This window comes from Ascaphus truei, chromosome 4 (assembly GCF_040206685.1).
Source record: "Ascaphus truei isolate aAscTru1 chromosome 4, aAscTru1.hap1, whole genome shotgun sequence".
Lineage (NCBI taxonomy): Eukaryota > Metazoa > Chordata > Amphibia > Anura > Ascaphidae > Ascaphus > Ascaphus truei.
In genome coordinates, this window is record NC_134486.1 from 340,840,480 (window position 1) to 340,861,090 (window position 20,611).

Sequence of the window (20,611 nt, forward strand, 5' to 3'; positions counted from 1 at the left end):
AGCGGACAGAACGTCGATGAAACGCATAGAGCAATTATTTGGACTGAAAGTGATGGTCGGAGCTTATAGCAACTGAATCCGAGTTCAGCCCACTATACTGTATGAGGCGCTGTTCAATCTGTGCTTGATATTAAGCAATATACTTTTGAGTGTGTTTATAATAATAATAATAATAGCATGTTCTTGTATAGCGCTGCTAGTTTTACATAGCGCTTTACAGAGACATTTTGCAGGCCTTGGATTAATTGAGTAGACAGATACCAGTACTTCATTTCTTTCACCTATCAAAATGCAAAGGTAAAGTAAGTTTAGTTGTGAAGTTGAAAATGATTTGATGACAATAATGTTATTTTACATTGAGATGTGGAAGTTAATGGTGAATTTAGCATGAATTGCAATAGCAAATGTCTGCAGTTTTATAAAAGTTTAGATTGATGGTACAATTATGAGAACACGATCTGACTGAGGCGGATAATGCAGAAGCACTCTCTTTGCAACAGGAAAATGGATGGAAATAACAATGATATTATTTTTGAATTTGCAGTCTAACAGCTTGCTAATGTTTGCAGCCCTTTTATTAAACATCCCTAATATTAAAATGTATTAACAGGTCGGTAACTAACATGCCTTTTCAACAATACTCCAAACATTGACTAGTAAAAGCAGCACACTGTTAAAAAAAAGAAAATGTCTGTTGTATTGTAAATGTTAAAGTGATGACAGAAGAGAGCAGTGGAGCCGCAAGGAGAAATTACTCTGTACAGTAGTATTATATACAGTAGTTCAGTAAACTGACCCCTCATAGACTGTGACAAAAGTAAGTCATTTGCAAGTGTTGGAGTAGAACCTTGAGATTACATGTGCTTTCTGGGGCACAGCAGTTTTCCCTGTTGGTATATCTATATATTTTTTTTGTTTCTCTGTATGTTAGCACTATGGCTTTTTATAAATATAAATCCTAATGTAAGTATGTACATGATATGTTAGTCTAGAATAGCATTTATACACCATGCTTTGTTAATTTAGCAATTTAATCCTTTGCACATTTCTGCACATTTCTGCACTTTAAAGAACTTAGTAAAAAGTTATGTAAAGGTTAATGCTATTCTCAGTTTACTATTCTATTTTTGTTGGGTGTATCATTTTAAGTTGTACGTTTATTTCTTTGCCTTATAAATGTCTTCTAGAAAATGTTACACAGAAACAAGGATGCTACCAGTTGTGATTAGCTTCACTACCATTTGTTTGCAAATTGCTTAGACTGGTTAGAACAACATGTTCTGAAAGTCTGGAAACATTGTCCAAGTTACTGATTTGCGTAGTCAAAGATTTTCTGCTTTCAGTGCTTGTTCTGCCTCGGGTAAGATGGTCATCTTGGTTATCATGGACTCCAAGGCAACAGCATGAAAAGGCTGCTTTGAATTCCTCTCTAAATTTACCTGACAATGGAAAAAGTTTATTTTATTCATACATACATATTGCAATAAGTAGTAAAAATCAGTATAGTACTATAATATAATACAAAAATTCAGTCCATATGTTTTTACAAACATAAGGATAGATCCACAAAGCTCTGTTAAATCAAATCACCTAAATAGTTGAAGGACGTTAGATTCCCTGACTTTAATAGAGATCCAAAAAGCTAAATATATGATAAAACAATATCCATTAGGTCACTCATTTACATATGGCTAACAGCGTTAGCCAGCTCATGTAGGGATGATACCCAGCACTAGCTGGCAGTAATGCTAGCTCACATAGGCCATATGTAAGGAAGATGCAATTCAATATATACTTGACATCTGTTTTCCCAATTAAAAATAATGACAACACCTTGGAAGCCCCAGAGACCATGAAGGCATGTATTATGCAAACCTGCATGGTCACTAAAGTAGCCAAGGGATTAAAAGAAATACCTTAACTACCCGGTGTATGTCATAGCGGTACAACTACAGCAATATAGGAAGCCAAAGTGGCCCTCTTCAGAACCCTAGACAAGGCCCCCAAAAATTATTCTACCTGGCAGGTACCTTGACTTAAAAAAAACATAGCGTTAAGTCCTTCGCTAACTTTAATGAACTGATGAAGATATGTGTTGAGGTGGTCCTGAAGATACTGTTTCATTAAGTAACTAACAGAGCTTTGTTGATCTACCCGATAGAGTAGATACAAGGAAAAACAATGTACACCAATATATTTTCCTTTTGTTTTTTCTGAAGCGCAGAAGCGCTTTGTGTTATAGCATTATGTCACATATATTGTAAAGCGCTATGTACCTGGATGGCACTATATAAATTAAGATATACATATATATTGGATTACATTTATAGTCAAACATTTATTTAGACTTTTGGCCAATACGAAATTGAGATGTGTCAAGAAACATTAAGTCATATAACACATTTATACTAATTTCTTTCTGTTCTCTTAATCAAGTTCATATATAGTAACAGTACTATACCTTTCTAAATACTTTACATATTCATAAATGAGTAGATCTTCAGAAGTCCAATAGTTTTTAACATTATGTTCTCCCCATTTTACATATTGATATCTGCAATGTGTATCCCCACTGGGGATTTGCATTACGATACTATCATGTTAATGCTAAAAATATTGCATTAATACATTTTAACAGTTGTCTTACTTATGCTACACAAATCATATGTTAATGAGACATTTACCTAGGAAAGCGGATCCTCAAACTTCTGTTAAGGTTAGCGCATGAAAATAACGCAATGATTATTAGGTCAAGCAAAAAAGCTGGAGTTACCCTCAATCAGACCATGAGTATCACTGCATTATTTCTGAGAATAGACGCAAATGAATACTGTATATAGTACTGTGTATAGGACTTAACACAGTTGACACTATGTATAACAATTGTCATACAGTACTGTACATACAGTAGATATATATTAGGGATCATACAAATGTATGAAACACATCATAAATTATAGCAGGTTTTTTAGTGATTAAAGTAAATGAAGGATACAGTATTTTTGAATGACCAAATATGGTATATAATGTAGTAATTACTGTATTAAGTATTGGTGTACAAAAATGCATATCCCTACATACCTCAACAATAATAATTAATATTTAATTTGTATTAATGTACAATTAAAGTAAATGAAGGAATTACACTATAAATAAGGAAAAAGATAATACGTGCTACAATATGTTACATTTCTCAATATTATAACAAGATTTGCATTAGCTTTTGGAAATGCACATGACCAATGTGCATGTGCAGTGTATTGGTTAACGCACATCGGAGAACAGAAAATCCCTGTTAATAGTGATGCTAGCTTTACCAACGGATATTATTTTTGCAGCAAATTAGCTCTAAAGATACCCATTAAACTGAAGAAAATGAATTACTTTAACCGATATCAGAAACTACTGTAATTAGCACAAATTTGACAGACTTCTGAGGGTCTATCCCATAGAGGGGGCTCTATAGAATGTTTGCACTGATCCAGTTTCAGCAAAAAAATTGCATTTTGTTCTGTCTGAAACTTGACATATTTATAAAGTGTATTTCTACTTCAGAATTTGACACATATTGTGCTAGTAATCTGTGCTCATAAAAAGATGTACGTCACCTCTAAGGTGATGGAGAAAATCTGTACAGAAAACCATCAAGAAAGTAACACAAGTGGTGCCCTTTATAATACATAGACTTGTGCCAATGTAACTCCGCCCTAACTCCTCCTATAAATTCCTCATCACATCGCAGGCAGTCATACCCGAAAGTTGTACAACTAAGAGTAATTCATAGATACTGCCTGGCGTAGGTATATTTCAGAACGAGTTGCGACAAAATAAAGCTGTTATGTCAACATGTTTGCCTTTGATACAAAGAGCCTAGAAACATGATTTAGGCTGCAGAGGAAAGAAAACTGCATTCTCAATAAATCCAGGACTTTTTTGATTTAACATTAGACAGAAACCAGACATATTTGTTTGGTTATTTATTTTAAAAAAATGCTTTGTTTTAATATTATGATGCATAAAGTAAGATACTGTAAAGAAGACCACCCTTAATGTGGATATTCTGAACACATGATACATAAAGCTTGGCCCCCTGCATACGCACTTACTAGAACTCCTTCCTACTGTCTCTGTACGTTCTCCCTACCTACCAATTAGACTGTAAGCTCCTCGGGGCAGGGACTCCTCTTCCTTAATGTTACTTTTATGTCTAAAGCACTTATTACCATGCTCTGTTATTTATTTGATTACCACATGTATTACTACTGTGAAGCGCTATGTACATTAATGGCGCTATATAAATAAAGACATACAGTACAATACAATACAATGTGGTGCATGTGATGGACTGGTGTTTGTATGTTCACACAGTTTGGATCATGATTGAAGACTGGTGTACACCTCACTTGTTAGAAACTTATAATGCTTACTTGGTGATTATTTATTACATATTTTTCAATGTTTTTGTTGAATGTCTGCACATGTAAGAAAATAAAAAACTTACCACTGAGAAAGTTGTAAATGATGGGATTAGCTGCACTATTAGCATATACTAGCCAATGTGAAAATGTAAAGCAGGCATACACCATCTCCCTGTCATTTGTGTGGGCAAACATCCCAAAAACCCTGTAGAAACATAACATAACATGCAATTAGTATCATTTAAGAAGTTAGACATTTTGTCACATACATTGGGCCTCATGCAGAGAGCATCGTTATTTCAAAACTCGCCATTTTTTGTTCAATTTCCTTCAGAAAACGGCATAAAATGGCGAGTTGCGAAAAACGCGCCATTTTTTTATTTCTATGTTTAAAACTCGCCTCGCGGCTGGCGAGAACCTCCATCGCGCCATTTTTAAAACTCTCCGAATGCAGAGAGGTGCGAACGGCAAGTAGCGGCTGTTCGCGCCAAAAAAAGGCGCGATTCTCGCATTTTTGCCGCGCCACGAAAATATGGCAAGATGGCGCTCGCCGCCTATAGTAAAGGGGAAAAAAAAGGCGCGAATTTGTTTTTACACGTTTCTGAAGCGCGCATCTCGCCAATTTAAACTCGCCACACGCATCCATGTTAAACATAGCAGAATTCGCACTTTTCTGCATATGGAGAATAAAACTCTCCAAAAAAGCTACTTTTTATGAAATTCGCCATTTTTAAAATTCTATGCTCTCTGCATGAGGCCCATTATCTGAATTCTATATTCAGATCAACTGGAAGAAAAATGTTTCACTTTATTTACTGGCAATAATTTTTAAATATGCAATATCTGCACGAGGAATCAGGTTTTTCTGACACACTCTTGGTGGACTGTCCATAACCAACTATGTTATAGTTATAGTGTTAAACATTACTGTATGCAATTGTGCTACTTATGTGATTACACTGTTGTAATAAGCTACATTATCTGATTCTGGACATTTTTCAGTAGTCAAATGTCATCATTTCTTATGAAACAAGCCAAATATGCTGGAACATCTGATGGAAATGCTTTTGTACATTACTGTATAGTGTATAGTGTAAATACTGGTAGCAGATACAGACTTTAAACTGTGTGAATAAGGAGTGATTTTAAGGGGCCTATGCTAGTAGCCTTCATAACCCACTTATCGGCCATTTTTATCTGTTATTGGGCAAACACGCCTACAGCAATTCAGAAAGGCTCGATAAGTGTGCGGCATTTTCGGCTCTCGTCAAAAACACATCGCCAAGTGAGCCGCGATAAGCCACTTTTTGGTAGGTTTTGGTAGGTTTTGAAACTCGTGCAATTCTAGTAGCCTCAATTATCTTATTGAGGCTAATCGTGACTCAACAATGGCAATTTCCTTACAAATTACTCTTGCCAGAAAAAGTTGGCGTGAAGCTGGTGAGAAGCTTCAGAGGCGGCAGAGAGAGAGGGTCTTAGATAAAAAAAAAATGCATTTTTCCTGCATTTGTCCTGCATCGGATTAATGCCGGGGGTCTCCAGAGCTGAATACCAGCATCGAGGCCCCTGGCATGAATCAGATGCATGAAAACTGCATTTACAGGCAACTTCATTAACTTAACAGTTAACAGCTAAAACAATGAAGGCATTAACTACCAGTGCCCTGTTTATTGTAGGGGGGTGGGGGTTGCGGTTGTAGTTAAACCCTTCATTACCTTAGCGGTTAATACCGCTATGGTAATGAAGGAGTTAACTCCTCCAGCTACCCATCCGATAGGTATAAACACCCACCAAGGGCCAAATACCAACTTCATCCATCCACAATAAACATTCAAAATCACAACCTACTACCCACCTCCTCTATCCCCAACCCCACCCCCACCCTCAACACATACAGTACAGTAATGGGCAAAATTACTGTTATCCAGATATGGATAATAGCTAATTTGCCCATTCTAAATCAAACATTAGCCATCCAGTAGAAATAAAGTAAATAAAACTTCTACGTACCCGTGCCATCATGAAGTGTGTCCTCATCACATAATAAAAGAGTACAAGAAAGAATACAAGCTAATGGCCCCTAACCCCTTAATCACCTTTGCGATTAATAACCACTATAGTAATTAAGGAGTTAACCCATCCTCACCTGCTACCTACCGGGGAGGCCAAACCACCCACCCCGGCAGAAGTACCCCACCCTCTACCCATTGATTGGCACAGTGGCACATCATACCCATATAATATGGGCATGATAAGCCACTATAGCAGTCAATGGCCAACCAATTAAAACAATCATGAAAAAAGTGAGGCCCTCCTTTGATAACTACTAGTTAGTATAAGGGGTTAATAGCCTTAATGGGTTAATTTTGTAGGATCACTCTGGTTACTCTCCTCATTAGCAAAGTCCCGAACAGCAGGCCTGGATTAGGTAGGCAGTACAGAGTGACAGGATTTCACTCCCTCATGATTAGTGTATTTCCCACTTGCAGGTTCGCAGTTAACTCCTGATCTTATAAGTATAGGTGAAGAATGTAATTTGCAGTAAAGGGATACTGATCCATGAGAATATCGTGTGTGTCCAAACCAATTGTCTAACAGACACAGGGCATGACCGGCAGGCTGGCAGGCGGTTCCCCTCTCATATAACGAACGAACAAAGATAGGAAACTGGAACTGGAGGTAAAATGGCCATGGCAATTTATTTATACAGAAAACCTAAGAGGGGAAAATGCCACTCCCTGCCAGACTGTTCCTTTGACAGGAAGAGGGGGGGGGTTGGTCAGCATGGGACCACCCGGGGACCCTCAGAAACCCCCAGACACCAACAAAGTACCCCTGGACACCCACAGGGACCACCCAAGGACCCCTGGACACCCACGGGGACCACCTCAGAACCCACGGACACCCGCAGGGAACGTGGGGACCACATGAGAGCCCCCAGACACCCATGGGAGCACCTGAGGGCCCCAGGCACCCATGGGACAACCCAAAAGCCCCAAGACACCCATGGGGACTACCTGAGGGCCCCCAGACACCAATGGGGACCACCCAGGGACCCCCAGACACCCACAGGGACCATCTGGGGACCCCTTGGGGCCTCTGGACACCCGCGGGGACCACCTGGAGGCCTACAGACACCCACGGGTACCATCTGAGGACTCCCAGACACCCACAGTGACCACCCAGGGACCCCATTGGGGCACCCGGAAAACCGCAGGGACAACCTGGAGGCCCACGGACACCAGCGGGAACCCCCCAGGGACCCCTGCCGGCTTTAGCTTTGGTATCAATTGTGTATTGGTGTTTAGTACATATTGTAATATTTTTTGGGGTCAGATTTGTGAGTGATGGGCCAAGTTCCCGCTTTACTCACCACCTCTGCCCTCAATCAACCTCAATAAATGGTCACGTGACGTGGGATATTTAAATGCATAGAAGATACTGGCATGCCATAACGGGGCCTGTATCTCGGGAAGCAGGGGTCCCTGAACCTGAAATGAATGCGGTTCTGCTCCGGAGACCCCCTGCTACAATACACTAGTAATATCATTTAAATTAAAAAACATTAATTTCGGGCGAGATTTGTGCAGGGAGAGGTGGCTCGCTCTCTCTGCAGCAGAAAGAACTCACTGGGCGAGCCCTTTTCAGGGAGATGTTCATCACATCGTGGGCTACTCACCATTTTTGCAAATGTTGCTATCATTGGTATTCGGGGCTTTCTGCATAATGTGATAGCAACGCTGTCAAAAATGGCAATTTAAATAGCCTGGCGATTTTTTTTTTTATCGGTGCATAGTGCATAGGCCCTATGTTTTACATGTAATGTGTGTTAGATTAGGTAGGTAAGTGGCACCAAACCCTCATATGGTATTCAAAATAGCCAATCTATTAAAAATGTGCTAGGTGCATTTGCATATAAATTACATTTACTTTGCAAAATCAATAGAGTTGAATTAGCTGCTTCTCTGTTCATGTTTTTTGTGCAAATGAATGCATTTGAAAAGCATTTTAATGGTTAATAATATGATGTAGTAAGCATAGCATAACCCATTACAAAATGTGGCTATGTTATATTTGGTTAATTTGTCCAACCTGCAATTAGAGATGTGTGAACCTATCCCAGTTTGTTGCGCAAAACTTCCCCCAATATTTTAAAGACATCTGCAAATTTCTTGGAGGGAAGGCTACTACTTGATTTGCAGATTTAAAATGTAGTATTTCTCAATCTATTTCTGCAAAAATGTGCTCAATTTGCAAAATGTGTCATAAATTTCAACACCTCTATATTCACGAAAGGTTGTCTATATTTGAAACAACATTTGCTTGCTGTATATTTGCCAACCGTTCTCCAAATTGGTTATGAAGGGTTTTTTCAGTAATTAGCAGTTAATTATTTCTGGCAATGTTGTATATCTTTATCCATTTTTTGTCAGCTGTGAATGTCTAGACATCAAATCTTTACTTTGTGTGAAGGGGTGAAGGGAGAAGGAGTGGCTCAGTGAGTAAAGACACTGTTTGACACTGAGATTGTTGCAGGGGAGCCTGGTTCAATTCCCGGTGTTGGCTCTTTGTGACCTTGGGCAAGTCACTTTATCTCCCTGTGCATCAGGCATCAAAAAAACATAGATTGTAAGCTCCACGGGCAGGGACCCGTGCCTGCAAAATGTCTCTGTAAAGCGCTGCGTATAACTAGCAGCACTATACAAGAACATACTATTATTATTATTATTAAGATTGTACCTACAATTCGATTCCAGAGTGTTGATTTTTTATTGCCCAATTAACTTTTAAGTAATTAAAATGGTTAGGTGTTTTGAAATATTTAAAGATAATGGGTATTTCTGGCTAATATGTTCTTTTTGTGTTCAAAACCCCCAGCTAGAAATATGTCTACATTTGGATGTTCACAGTTAATAATTTGTAGATACAGTATGCATAGATTGCAACTGGCTGATTAAGTCGTTGGTGGAGATGTAACAATGTAAAGAAAGTGAAAAGGTATGTATTTAGAGTTGATGCATTATTACATTTTCTACTTACATTTGCATCAAATTTGAGAGTGTGTTTTACATTTGCCGTAAATTGCTACCCAAAAAGTTTTATACAACCTCAGATCAGGGGGGCTTTTTTGGCTCAAATAAAAGATAAAAAGTGAAGCAAAAAGATTTAGTTAGATATATCTCACTTAAAATCTGTGCGTCATGTAATCTCTCTCCACCACCAACTATTGACATCTCCAATATTGTTAACTGACACACATGGCATAAAACTTGGAGCAAAAACCTGGCTATATCGATCATTTTTTAAAACACATTACCCCTTTTTCAACTCTGGTAAACCTTACCTTTTTAGAATATTGAGGATGCTAATTGGTAGGTAGCAAAGTGCAAAAACTAGTAGAACAACCATGAGCATACGGGCTGTTTTCCTTCTTGCGTGGATCTGTTTTATTTCTGCTGCCACAGCATTAATTCTTGGTTTAGATGTCTGTTGACCTTGACCCCGAGACTGGATTGGACATTGCAAATGCTTCCACTTTCTCTGAACTACTGATGAGGTTCCTGGAATCTGTAATATAGAGCAAACAATTAGTTAGGAGCTAGAAGAAAATCTCATAATAGAATAGTAAGCAAAAAGAACAGAATTAATTAATGATATATATATATATAATATATAAATGTATTTAGTTAATTCATTTACTATGCTAATTTTAAAGGTTACAGTAGGTCAAGATATATATTCACTGCACAACTGCTCATCAGTTAGAGAAGCTACATACTCTATGCATACAATGGTTGCCTGGGAGTAAATGGAGTAATATAGCAAGTTTGGGGCTTCAAGTACTGGGATAGTTTCGGTGGCCTCAGGTTTAAAATGAATTATTCTAAATCTATGACCCGCAACATAAATTTACTCAATGATGTGGAGAGGCACATATCATCACATTTCTAATGTATTTGGTAGTCCACCTCTCTACTTTATCTGAGTTTTGCTATCACTAATACATTCTCTATTTTATATAGTTCCAATTATCCACAGCTGATTAAGACTCTCAAAAAGGATTGAGTCCTGGAGTAAATATAATATTTCGTGGATTGGGAACATTTTATCCATCAAAATTTACTTCTTACCAAGAATTATGTATCTATGTAGAACACTCCCAATTCCCATTCCCAATAGCGAACTGAAAGATCTCCAGACTCGTATCTCCTGCTTCATATAAGGCAATACACATCCTAGAGTTAAGGCATCTACATTACAGAGGCCTATCGAGATGGGTGGATTGTCAATGTCTAACCTTTCTTAATATTATTACACTTCGTAGCTCAGCTAACTTTTATTATGGAATTCAAGCCGGGTACTAAGGGGAGGGTGGATATTGAACACAATGCATGTGAGCCATTGGAGATTAAATCGTTTCTGTGGCTTTCTAACACTAGCAGACTTTAGGGTGGGTTCTATTATCCAGTAATGCAACATTCCATATATTTGTGGAATCTACTTAAATGTAAACATAACCTGACAACAATAAACTCTGGAATGATTCCTTTCTTTGTTATCTAGAATTAGAACCAGTGATGAACACTGGAGTTTTCTCTGCCTGATCTGCTGGTGTCACCAGGATCAAGAATTTGATTACTAGTAATAGCATAATTTTGTTTCTTGCCCTACAGATAAATATTGGTCCACAGGATGTCAGACATTTAAAGCTATTTGGGCGGCTACCAGTAACCCCTTCTGAGGTAAGTATCTTGGAAAGCAGGGGAGCCCGGATGCGGAACATAATGTGATTAATCTTCAGAGAACCCCGGCATTAAACATATGTAAAACAAAATTGAAAATGTAGCTGAATGGAAATTAATAAATGGCTTCATTTTTTTAAGGAGGAATGTTCTACATTTCCTAGAGTCTAGGACCCATGGATTTCATATTTTAATGAGCCAGGATTTGGGTTGTCCACAGCCCTACTATAAACTCAAGGTCATCTTGCATATAGGAGGATCCCTTACCTGCTGTATTTGCTCACACTGAGTTGATGAATCGTGCTATGACCGCAATTTACCTCCCTAATCCCCCCATTTTTTTCTCCTTCTTGGTATTCAGAGACATGTAGATAATATGTGAAGGTTGTTTCACAATCTGTGTCTTTATTGCATATTATGTTCCCTCTACTATGGATTATATTTTCCCCTAATTGTTTCCCTCCATACCCTAAACATCTAAAAAAAGTTTGAGGCACCATAACTGCAAATAAATACATTTTAGTGTGTTTTGAAAGACTTGGATGGGATATAGAAGATTAATTAATATAATAGAGGTGCACTGGAAACAAATATTTTTTTTTTTTTAAGTATTGCAGCAGGGATGTACTTCAAAGCATTCATATAATAGGATAAGCACCACTGAAATATCATAAAACTTGAAATATCTCACCAAATCTTGTAAGAAGTTTGAGATGTTAGTGGGCATTGGGAGAGAGACATGCTGAGAGAGACACATGGAGTAGGGTTATACATTACTGTAGTGGTATATGTACGTGCTACTTGCAGTTGGATATTATTTCAATCTTCTCTTCTTTGTGTGGCCCAGATGTAATAGTGGTGATGGATGAAACAAATACACAAGCTGAGCTGCTAAATGGGAGAAATATGTCAAAGTATCTCACCTGGCGGCACCACAATTTTCGAAATATTTGTAAGTATGCTAGAATCATCAGACACAGTGGAACCATGTAGGTGATAAAAAAGAAGCAAATATGGTATACTTTGGAGTAGATTTCACCTGGAATGAGAGCAGAGAAGATCTAATGAAAAAAAAGTAAATTTACTGTACTTCGGAAAGTTAGTGAAATAAATATGACTGTGAGAAATTGTATCTAGTGTATACTCTGTGAATTTCCCAGTTGCTAATTATATTTATTGCATTTACAGTATTGAAGGCACCTGGTATTGCCGTATGTACTGTATAAACTTTGCCAGGGGTTCACAACTCCAGTTCTCAAGACACCCCAACAGATCAGGTTATCAGGATATCCCTGTTTCAGCACAGGTGACTTAATCAGGGATCCACATGTGCTGAAACAGGGATATCCTTAAATCCTGACCTGTTGGGGTGTCTTGAGGACTGGAGTTGAGAACCCTTGAGCTATGTTATTACATAAACATTGTGCAAGTATCTATCATGAGTGTTATTCACTAAATCAATACAACTAGCAGTGTGCAATATTGCATGCTAAACGGTGTCAAACTTGAGTAGATACCCTCCCAAAAGTATTTGTACAGACGTGCAAAATTGTCCAAAATGCATTCCCAAAAGTTTAAAAGTTTTCTCCAACCCCCAGTTTGTTTCCCTGCTTAAACATAAGCTTTCAGGGAAATATCACCATGCAGGGAGTGAAACATGGCGTGTGTGTCCTATTTGTAGTCTCAGCATTAAGCAAATCAAGCCATGTTAGAGGATTTCTCAAGCAAATCTAGTGATTTTAGAGCACTTTGAAAATACAGTGGCGGCCGCCTTTATCCTAATGCGGCCGTATCGGCGCAACTCTGATTACCGCGGGCAGATGCAGTATTTTTTTTTCCGGAATATGCTCCGGTATTGTGACACGATCGTAATATTGAATGCATGAACGTGAATGCGGTATGAATGCGGCATGAACGCGGTGAAGTGCGGTGAAGTGCGTGGCATTCGGAAAATATCCCCGAAAAAATTCGGAGATGTTGGAGAATAAAAGGGGCCGCGACAGTACGAACATTAAACGAAATTGTAATACACATAGACTTAATCGAAAAAAAGAATTGTGACTATAGCGCTAAAGTATAAACACCTACTTAGTGATACAAACAGTAAAAAATATCCTTTAAATAAAGGTAGGCTGCCTAGTACCTACTGTCTAGAACCAACAGAACACAACATGAAAAAAGAAAAAAAACCTGGCGCCAAATGTTCAAATGGTAAGTCCTGTGATCCTTAAAGAATCTGCACGAGTGCTTGACAGGCCATGAACCGAGAAAAAAGAAAACAAACACAAATCATAGCGTACAACTGCTGGGTAACTCAGTCTACCACTATACAACATACAACAATAAGACTCCTAGTGAACAAACTAAAAATAAAATTTATTATAAAATGACCTCTGTCATAAAAGACAGCATTGGAGCTGTAGAGGGCAGCTGGTCATCCGGAGATGGTAAAATCAAAACCCTACTTATGACAAGCAAGGTAATAACAAGAAGTGAAATAACAGTGTCCTCTTGGCGCAGGGGAATGTCCTGGCAGATTATAAACTCTGCTCCGCCGCTACTCTCGCCCGAAATCCCTTCTGTTGTGCACAAGGAATGTGCCAGTGGTGGAAGCAGTCTCTCCGGGGTTCACAAACCGACAGGAAGGGGAACCAGCCACACGTGTTGTCGGTTTGTGAACCCCGGAGAGACTGCTTCCACCACTGGCACGTTCCTTGTGCACCACGGAAGGGATTCGGGAGAGAGTACCGGCGGAGCAGAGTTTATACTCTGCCAGGACATTCCCCTGCGCCGAGAGGACACTGTTATTTCACCGCTTGTTATTACGTTGCTTGTCGTAAGTAGGGTTTTGATTTTACCATCTCCGGATGACCAGCTGCCCTCTACTGCTCCAATGCTGTCTTTTATGACAGAGTTCATTTTATAATAATTTTATTTTTAGTTTGTTCACTAGGAGTCTTATTGTTGTACTGTATGTTGTATAGTGGTAGACTGAGTTACCCAGCAGTTGTACGCTATGATTTGTGTTTGTTTTCTTTTTTCTCGTTTCATGGCCTGTCAAGCACTCGTGCAGATTCTTTGAGGATCACAGGACTTACCATTTGAACATTTGGCGCCAGGTTTTTTTCTTTTTACACATAGACAATGCTTAGTGAAATGCTTGGCTACTCAGTTGCACCTTGTTTCTCAACTCAAAAAGGGGTAGATTGTGCACTGGTTTGCCAACTCATGCAAACGATTTGCACATATCTAATTTTCACGAAGGACTAGGTCCACAAAACTCAATTAAATCATGGCTCATAAGGGAAGATCAACTAAAAGAGGAATGGACGTTATTTTTCCTGAGGTTAATGCATTAATAATGGCAAAAAGTGCAAAAGACAGAGCCATATTCATAAAAGAAGAATACCATTGAAAGGAATTTTTCCTTCAATAAATCTGGTGTAATTCTTTGACACAGACTTTGCCCTAGGTTTGCAGCTGTGCGACTGTAATAAATAACTCCCTATGTATGTCTACGCATTACTCCTTTGAAGGACCCTGAAGTAGGGATTTTGCAGTTGGAGAGAGGGAAATGGATGTGGAGGGGAGAGGACATGAGGGATAGGGAGAGAGAATACCCACTGACTTTTATATAGCTCCCAAAACATGTGGAAAGATGCATGTGAATACAGCTGAGATACTTGGGAAATAGACCAATGTGAATATGCAAAGTATATTCACATTATTTCAATGATAATTTTTCCCAGGTACTGTTTCTCTCTCTCGTTCTCTATCTCTTTGGGGTCTATTCTAGTAGCTTCGAAATGTGACTTAACATGTCTAAAGTACACTTTAGAAGCAAATTTGCATGTTTTGCTATTCTGTATGTTCAAATGTTCAAACCATGTGAAAAAGGCATTTTTAGACGCGTTTTCATTCTAGCATTGTAAATCCGGGAGGAATGCTCAAAATCGCATTTGTTGCAATCTCGCTGTATTCTAGTAGCTCAGAAAACTGCAAAAGGCAAAATCATATCTAAACAACTCACATTTTTTTCTCACTACCTCAACGCAGGCAAGATAGGAATTGTGGCAGAGGATGAGGGTTATTTTATATGGTAGTGCTTATTGACCTGTGAAGTCGACGATCACATGAACAGATAGCTCACTGGTCCGAACATTGCTAACATCTGAAGTTCACCAAAGAGCACATAGATGATCCACAATACTTCTGAAACAATGTTCTCTGGACAGACGAGTCAAAAGTAGAACGTTATGGCCTCAATGAGAAACGTTATCTTTGGCGAAAACCAAAACTGCGTTCGAACAGAAGAGCCTCATCCCAACCATCAAGCATGGTGGTGGGAGAGTGATGGTTTGGGCTGCTTTGCAGCCTCAGGACCTGGCCAGCTTGCCATCATTGACACAACTATAAATTCTGCATTATATCAGAAGAGGATAATGTCAAGCCATCCATTTGTGAGCTGAAGTTGAAGTGAAAGTGGGTCATGCAGCAAGACAGTGATCCTAAACATACAAACAGATCTATAAATGAACAAACGCAGAAGAATAAATTCTGAGTTTTAGATTGGCCTAGTCAAAGTCTGGACCTAAACCCCATCAAAATGTTGTGACAGGACCTGAAAGCAAGCTGTCATGCAAGGAAGCCCTCAAATGGCACTGAGTTGAAGCATTTCTGTAAGGAGGAATGAGCCAAAATCTCTCAAAACTGATGTGGGAGACTGACTAGCAGTAACAGGAAATGCTTAGTTGAAGTTATTGCTGCTAAATGGGTACTGAATCTAACGATTCACACACTTTTTCACACATGGATATTGAATGTTGAATCATGTGTGAATAAATATTTTTTTGAAAAAGTTTTTGTATAATTTGTGTGAAATATGTGAAATATGAGAAAGTGGTTCACAAACTTTTTCTTACCACTGTATGTAGCAAAGCCATTGATAGTCAGGACGTTGTGCTTCCCATAGGCGTTCAGGGTGCTGAATCTTGAGTAGCCTTGTGGGCTCGCAACAAGTGGTAAAACCTCCTGGCGTGTACTGTATATGGTAAAGGCTCTCGGATTATCTGGCCCTGTGGTTGGCCCTCATATATTCAGTGAGAGAGTGGAGAAGGAGTGAGGCATCCTTCCACCTCCCGAGAGCCAACTGCACCTTCATATTTCCATTTCTGTACGGGATACTTTCCAGAAACTAAGCTTGTTCCTTGGTGTGGATAACCAGTATCAATGGGTCCACTGACTCTGTGGTGCCAGAGGACTCCCCATCACTGAGCCCCTTTTCCCTGGGATCCTCTGATCTGAAGGATCTCAAAACTCATGCCCTCCCTGCAGGAGTTAATCTCCTCAGCCTTATGATCCCCCTTTGGTATTTTCAGGGGGAGCTCCATCGTAAACTCTACTTGTGACCCTAGGGTAGATCTTTCATGGATAGATGGTGGTGGTTGGGTGAGGTAGTGGCCCCCTGAGTTAATTTGGGGGTCACAAAAGCATGCAGTGCCTTCACCACTTCCTCCAACACCACAGATGGTATATTTCAGGGGTCTGCAGTACTCTTGGGAGGCTTCTACTCAGTAAGGCCCCCATCGGGAGGGTCCCGCCCAGCCATTATGTTCTGCAGATAGCCCAACTTGGACTCCCCAAAAAGAGGACCCACCTCAGATGCCTCCCTGATATAATTTGGGTGGCTCGTCACAACACCCTTCATATCCACTTCTCCCGCTCTATCCCTCATACCCCCAACCATTCCCATAATCCCTCTACCAGAGTCATCCATGGGGGTCAGTCCTAGTTAATCAACCTCCTCTGGTGACATGAGATAGCACATCTGGGAGGGGATCTTGAATGAACCCCGGGTCCCTGAGGACAGCTGCATCTGGTGCAGTAGATGTCCCGGGGGACTATTTTTCATTTGAGAGGGGTAGTTGAAGGCACCCCAATATCCCTGTCCAGGAGCAGGGAATCATGCTGTATATCACTCTTACCCCTCTCCCCATCCCCAATGGACACCTGGGATACCTCCATTTCCCCTCCCACTACTTCCAGATCCCCTGACCTATGGCCTCACCCCCTTGGGATCTAAAGTGGGTTCTGGCCCAGGCTGGTTTATCTTAACCATTGCCCTCATGAAAATACCCCCTGTGCAGAACAGATGGCTTGTTCCATGTTGGACTCTTTAGAAGGTGAACCCTCCTCATCCTTAATGTTCACCCTCCTTGTCCTTAGCCACTTTCCTATGGGTTTTAAACTTTCCCTTCCTGGAGGGTGATTTCCCAGGAGAGGGTTCTACTGTCTCCCCAGCTGGAATCTCCTCCCGCTCCCCCGCACTGTATAAGGTGTTTATATTGGTTGTAGAGTGTGTTTGGGGGTAGACAGCAACAACAGAAGGTGGCTGTAACATTGTGACCTTTTTCTATTCTCCCCATTTTTTGGGGGGTGTAGAACTTGCCTCCAGAGCAGGAATGGGGACCTCTCCAACAGCCTGAGGGGAGACTTGAGACCTTGAGGTCCCCCCTACCTGCTGTGGTGGGCTCAACAGGAGGGTGTTTTTGCAAAGAGAGGAGCAGGTGCAGAAGCTTGGGTAGATCTTTTATTTCCCTTTGGGACAGCTCTTACGATCATGCACCAGCTCCTTGCACAGATAGCATCTAACCTCCTCTGTGCCATAGAACACCCTGTATACAATAGGGGACCCCAAAAGAACCCTCCACAGACTGTGCGCTCCCTGGCAGCAGCAGTTGTGTCTGCTGCCTAAATGAGAGCACATGCCTCAGCGCCCTATCCAAGAATAGTTTTTTTTTTAAGCAATTGTTTTGGAGCTTTTTACATGTGCTCCCAAAAATGGAGAAGGAGGAGGACTTCCTAACTTTAGTATCTCCAGTTGTATATACAGTATAGCCCCTCCAAATAAATTAGGGAGAGATGCTTGTGCTGAAAAAGTAACATACCTCAGGTACCCTGGGAGATATGCTAATGTCTATGCCGCTCATGTTACCGGTGGAGGAGGATGAAATAGGTCTTACCAACATGAATGACTATGGGAATAGGATTAAGGGAATAGTTGGGTGTATGAGGGATGGAAGTGGATATGAAGTGGGGTGTTGTGCGAGTGCCCCAAATTATATCAGGGAAGTGTCTGAGAGGTGCCCGCTTTCTGTGGGGAGTCTCAGTTGGGCTCTCTACAGGCAGCACCTGCTGGGCTTGACCCTCCCCATGGGGTGCTCACTGAGGAGAACCCTCCCAAGAGTGCTGCAGACCCCTGCGATATCCCATCTGCCCAGGTGGCGTTAGATGATGGAGTGAAGGAGTGAAGGCACTGCATGCTTCTATGGCTGCCAAAGTCACTCAGGGGGTCCCTGGATCAACATCCTAACAATTCTTACTTATTTGGTATATCCCTGTATACTATTCCTTGAACAATCTATTGTATCTGCCATCACAGTCTCCATGGGTAATGAATTTCACATTTTAATTGACCTTACTGTAAAGAACCCTTTCCTTTGTTGCTGGTGAAATCTCCTTTCCTCCACCCTTTAAGGGATGTGTCCTTTGTACTGCCCTTGGGATGAATAGTTCTTTTGAAAGCTCCTACTACGGTCCCCAAATATATTTGTATATAGTTATCACATACCCTCTTAGATGCCCTTTTTCTAATGTAAATAAATCTAATTTAGCTAGCCTCTCCTCATAAGTTAGGATTGTCCATCCACTTTATTAATTTGGTGGCTTGCACTCTCTAAAGTTCCAACCCAACTCTAGAGGCTGAAGCCAACTGGCATCTGGAGTGGTGATGCAGGACCTTCTTCAACCACCTCATGGCATCATCAAGTGGGGTGGTAACCCTATTCTCAGAGTCCTTTCATCTAGAGCTGCTGTATGCCAAAGCTGTTGTTCACTGCATATCAGGGTCCGGCACGAGGACTGCATGTTCAATTTATGGAAGATGTATGCTCCTGCCACCGGACCCTTGAGAATGCAGTTCCCTCGACAAATGCTGGCACCGTTCTCTGACCACAATTGCGAGTCTTTGAAGGTGGCACTACTACCATTAGTGCTCTCGGCTGCCAATTGGCACTTTAACAATACTGCACACGAGAAAAAGAGGGGAATCCATAAACATGTCACTAGCTTACTGGCAGAGGACTGGCAGAGAACCCTCTAATGGACCCAGAGAGGACATCTTGGAAAGAAACCGGAGGTTCTACATAGACCATCAAACCGAACGCATGCAGGGTCTTGTGGGAGGGGCTTCCCATGTTCAGCGAGGATAGAAGGGAGCGGCTTGAGTTACTATTGACTCTGATTGAGCTCTCTGAATCTGAAGCCGGCCTTCTCATGTCCATGGAAAAACGCCTGGGCTAGATGGGTTTACTGTGACGTTCTTTCACTTTTTCTAGAAAACGCTGGGACCTGATTTCACTGAGGTCCTGGCAGATAGCTCTCAATACCGGTGAGATGATACTTTCGTGTCAGCGATGTCACGCCTGCATGCCCGCAGACCTGGCTAGACCCCAGTACTGAGGTGGGAATGGTATGATACCACACACCCACAGCAGTGGGAGCAAGCCCGGAGTGTGGTATAGCGGTGCTGGGCCTGTAGAAAGAGCTGTTAGCATATACTTGCAATGCTGGGGATTATCCGAGAGAATAGTCGTGTCCGTGTGCCAGATCCAGGAGTCCAGAGGTTAACGTAGTAGAGGGCGTAGCAGTGTTCACAGGGATACCAGATAGCAGAGTAGTCCAGGACGTGCAGGGGTCAAAACAGGGAGATCCAATAAATCACAGGAGCAGGATACAGGGAGTACACGGAGAGAGCAAAGCATAGGTCAGGTACACACAGGGAAACAGGAACTATGCAGAGCGGGGAAGAAGTGGACAGACAGGGATTATAAAGGAGGAGTTACCAATGGGAGAGAGGGGAGGAGTAGAGTGAGAAGTGGGAGAAGACAAGGATAGGACAGGAAGAGAAGAGGAGGAGACAAAAGGGGCGGACAGGGGAAAGGCCTGAAGGGATTTGGAGGCGGAGACCTGGGAAACAGGACAAGAGGAACCTGTGTGTGCGCCCTCTGTAAGGTAGGAGTGCTCGTGCACTGGTTGCAACCCAGCAAGGGATCGCATGGAGCAAGGAAAGACCGCAGGGGGCGGACGGAGTTCAACGAAGGGGAACATGCGCGCGACATTAGACTCCGCGATGGCGTACAGCGGCATATCGGAGGAGACAGGTGAGTCAGGGAGTGCCGTGGCAGAGCGTGTGCGCGTGCCATCCGAGGATTGGGGAAGTGCACGCACCGGACGCGTCACCAGGCGCGCAGAGCGCCGCGCCGTGGGCACCACGCCAGGAGGAGGCAATGGGTCAGGTGGCGTTACAGGAACAGGTAATGCCGTGACCGCAGGAGCAAGGGAGCGGGGAGGGTTAGAGCCGGGGCACAGGGAACGTGTGGGTACATGGGA

The 20,611-nt window shown here is 41.3% G+C and overlaps 1 protein-coding gene across 1 annotated transcript in view; it reads right to left on the minus strand.

The window, feature by feature from the left end:
- Positions 1-320: 320 nt before the first annotated feature.
- Positions 321-20,611, minus strand: part of HCRTR2 (hypocretin receptor 2) — a 96,525-nt gene continuing 76,234 nt past the window's right edge. The window contains exons 4-7 of the mRNA XM_075594830.1: positions 12,085-12,200; positions 9,763-9,986; positions 4,502-4,623; positions 321-1,439 (exon numbers count right to left, since the gene is read on the minus strand). Coding sequence (XP_075450945.1) covers positions 1,213-1,439; positions 4,502-4,623; positions 9,763-9,986; positions 12,085-12,200 — 689 coding nt within the window. The 3' untranslated portion in view covers positions 321-1,212. The remainder of the gene's footprint in view (positions 1,440-4,501; positions 4,624-9,762; positions 9,987-12,084; positions 12,201-20,611) is intronic.